At 37.0% G+C, this 3,717-nt stretch overlaps 2 protein-coding genes across 2 annotated transcripts; both read right to left on the bottom strand.

Annotated features, from left to right (window-relative positions):
- Window positions 1-848: 848 nt before the first annotated feature.
- On the bottom strand, window positions 849-1,391 carry VTP21DRAFT_11191 (uncharacterized protein; the record flags this gene model as incomplete). The annotated part of the gene is made up of 4 exons (XM_069390610.1): window positions 849-926; window positions 1,038-1,118; window positions 1,235-1,320; window positions 1,379-1,391. 4 exons carry the CDS (start codon window positions 1,389-1,391, stop codon window positions 849-851), a joined length of 258 nt encoding a protein of 85 aa, XP_069252741.1.
- A 903-nt stretch (window positions 1,392-2,294) lies between these two features.
- VTP21DRAFT_11190 (uncharacterized protein) lies at window positions 2,295-3,489 on the bottom strand (the record flags this gene model as incomplete). The annotated part of the gene is made up of 4 exons (XM_069390609.1): window positions 2,295-2,309; window positions 2,442-2,718; window positions 2,817-2,975; window positions 3,239-3,489. 4 exons carry the CDS (start codon window positions 3,487-3,489, stop codon window positions 2,295-2,297), a joined length of 702 nt encoding a protein of 233 aa, XP_069252740.1.
- Between the last annotated feature and the right edge of the window lie 228 nt (window positions 3,490-3,717).

The following is a 3,717-nucleotide window of genomic DNA, read 5'->3' as shown; positions in this document are numbered from 1 at the left end:
TTTTATCTCTTCCAGTTGTTTTATTTGAAAGCAACCGAAGCCCATTCTCAAGTTTTCATCGGCTACACTAGCGGTATGTGCTTCCTCCGAGTCGGTGGCGTCAAAATTCCTTGGCAAAAACGTTGTTGAAATAAAAGCCATCCACGCCCAAAAACCAGATGTTAGCAATAGTTAGGTAATGGCCAGCTATAGACCAGCATGATCGGGCTTCAATGGAAGGGTATAATACGGCACTTTTCAGCCCCAGCGGTGAGGAATGCAACCCATAAGTTTCCTTCAAGTCCAAGGCGCCCCTTTCCTCTCCATTGCTTTCCCCTACAATAAGCCCTCATTAGGAAAATTGGATAAAGCTGTTTGGGAGCTTTTTGGAAATCATTAAATTCTATATGATCGGGACCGAAACTGGTATATGCAACATGGACTTTGGTCGAATGACCCAAAAAATAACCAAGACTCAAAGATTTGACTTAGACAACAGAGCATTTTTGGCCTTAATTCCAAGCAGTTTCCTAATAAAAAAATAATTTACGAGTCTCAGAAAAAAAAACTACGACTTAACACATAAATATACAATTCAAAAGATTAGCTAGAGAGATGATACATTCAATTATTTCAATAATTTCTTTTCAAATCCCGTAATTTACAGAGCTAAAGTTAGAGTAATACGTTTTCACTAGACGCGAGTTATATATTCCTAAGTTCAGTCTGTTGAGGGTAATATGTTAAATTTCTCTTTATCCACGATGAATACTCGTTGCTCTTTTTTTATCCACCCTACACACCTATACAGTGCTTCTACGCCGATAAATCCAATCGAGCTAAGTGTATCGAAACCCCTCAGACCATATTCATCTTTGTCCCAGTCTCGCCCGGCGCACGAACGCCAACATAAAATCTTGGTCCCGAAATTTATTATGGAAATAAAACTATAAGGCCAATGATTTTATGTGAGTCATAATTTAAAATATTGTAATAAGACGAAGCTATTCATCTTGTACATTTGAGCAATTGAACAAGATGAACAGATTTGAACTTACCTCCACTTCAGCATAGCAATCCTTTACCACTACTTCTGGCCGATTGTGGAATCTTGCATAACTGTCCACTTTAACAACAGCCTACATGTTACAGTACCAAGTTAATTGAAAGGTCCATCTATGCCCCACACTTTTGTTGCTGAATATACAAACCGCCACTATGTAAATGTTCCTTCAGTAGTCCTCGGATTTATTACGAAATCGCCTAGAGCTAATATAATGGCGATCTTTAGTTCGTAGTCGCGCATATTGGTAACCAGTTCTTGGAACGTCCTAACTCGCCCTACAAAAAAATATCATAACGAAATTTGTTAGAAAGCATAAATAAAACAATGATTTACCTCGATAAATCATAGTGAAATTTGATCAAATCAGGGATGTAAGACTGATAAATTTGTAAAATTGGATAGTGGTTTTTCACGTGATATTAAATAACTGGCTGTAAACCTCTAGTTGCGAGTAATTAACGCCATGATATTGGTGTTTGAGATAATTCAATTTCGAAGTAGAGAATTAGGCTAAGTAAATCTGGCCCTAAAAAATTATCGTTCAGTTTGACTTGGCCCAGCTCCACGGCTGAAATCAATATTACGTTCTAAAATTATTATTACCTTTGTAATTTTTTTACTAATTGTTAGGAGAAGACAACACTATAATATCGTCTTATAAATGAAAGGACTAATAGAAAGATCGATAAGCTTCACAAAAAAGAAAGATAACTATATATTATATGTAATTATTGTCGTTCAAAGTAGGGTTTACTTGTCTCATGCTGACCTGAATTTCCCTAGGAAGGAAGGCTAGTGAAGTGCTCCTTATCCACCACATATATGTTCCGTCCCCTTTTAATCCAACCGACGCAGCGATCCAGTACGGATACGTCAATAAACTGTTTTAATCTACGCGTGCTGAAGCTCCTTAAATCATATTCATCTTTTTCAATCTCACCCGCCCAGTGAACGTATGCCAACATATAATCATTGCCTCGAAACGAATGATGAAAGTAGAACTAAAGGTTTCCGAAATTTATATAAATCAAAATACTGATTAATTATGGGCAGAATGATTCAATTACCTCCACTTCAGCATATATCTCTTTCTTCTCGAAAACTTCTGGCATATTATGATTATTGCCATTATTGCCTATAATATATATTTACAAAAAGGATCTACTATTATTCTATTTTTTTTTTTTCAAAGGGCGATAAACCTACCGCAACTGTATAGCCAATGCGCCTGAAATCATTGCAATATCTTCTACATTTGATCGAACTAAGTATATGGCCATCCAGAGTTCGGAGACAGCCGTATCGAAAACCAGTTCTAGAGACATCCTGTACCCACATAATATGATATTACACTATACTGTATTACTTTTTATTGTCCAGTTAAATATTGGATTACCTGTAGTTCAGAGATGTTGGCGATGCCATCCAAAATATATGCATAGTGCTGCTTGAGACGACGATATTCAAGTTTATTTAATTCATACTGCTTCCTCGGCCAATACAGCTCTTCTGGACGGTCCTTTAATGCTAATATATTTTTCTTCACCCAAGTTGCGCAAGGTTTTTTAGCGGTAAAGCTGCGAGATGCGAATGAGGGTAAATACCGGATATGATTTAATTGCCCTCGAATCTTTAATTGATTTGCGAGAGAAGTGTAAGGATGAACTCTTGATCTAGTTTAAAATGATGAGGAATAGAAGTAAGTAAAATTTATCACAAAATATAGTACATATTCAAAGAGAAGTGAGATAGTAGCTGATGATACTAGTACCTGACATACTGCCCAATCATACCGCAATACCTCTCCATTGGAAATTGCCAATAGGCCCATGGAGGGCCATGTTGTAGAATCGAGTCGGCGACATGGAGTATATAGTGTAAGGAAATTCGATGTGCCGACAAGTATTCGAAACTCTGCCCAGAATATTCTCTAAATACACCAACAAAAATGCGTTAGCTTTGTTAATCAGTATGTTATCTTCAATATATGGCCAACTATTACTCTGCATAATGTAGATAGAACGAGTATAGATTCTCCCATACCGTTTGGATGTTCGTACTAGTCAATGACCAAGCAAGACAGAGGCGAACAGCCGAAACGAACTTAAGCCAATCTTTTAACATTCTTCATTTAGAAAACATGACATTGAATGTTAAATGCTGGGTTGAAATCTTTAGACAGGCGATCGTTACCTCGGAGGCATATGCTCTTTAAGAAAAATAAGCGAATACAAGGTAATCCAATTCTTCCACTCCTCTGCTTTAAACCTATTGTTAATTTTGTAGATATCGCGGGGTGGCCTTCCAAAATCAGAGGGAATATTTCTTTGACATTCCGTCGTTGCAGCTCCAATTTGCTCCCATGTAGAAGTAGGAAGGACGTGAACGGTATTAATATCAACCGACCAAGTGGATGGGAAATCGCCAGCCCAGTGTGCATACATGAGGGGAGCTAAAGTAGAGAATACAATCAATAAAGATGACACAAAAATTCAATAAGTTAAAATTATAAAAATAACTGACCAATATTTTCAAAAAACAAGTGCATGATGTCTATTGGAAATGACCAAGGAATAGAAGTAGTGCGAAGCTCCAAAAGTATTGTACGTCTGTTAATTCCTATATCATAACAAACATAAGTGTTGTTGATACCCCTTTACATTTTCGGCGGT

This window comes from Calcarisporiella thermophila (genome assembly GCF_041956535.1).
Source record: "Calcarisporiella thermophila strain CBS 279.70 unplaced genomic scaffold VTP21scaffold_8, whole genome shotgun sequence".
In the NCBI taxonomy this organism is placed as follows: domain Eukaryota; kingdom Fungi; phylum Calcarisporiellomycota; class Calcarisporiellomycetes; order Calcarisporiellales; family Calcarisporiellaceae; genus Calcarisporiella; species Calcarisporiella thermophila.
The sequence above is the reverse complement of the archived record's forward strand: the minus strand, read 5'-3'. Positions and strand labels throughout refer to the sequence as shown.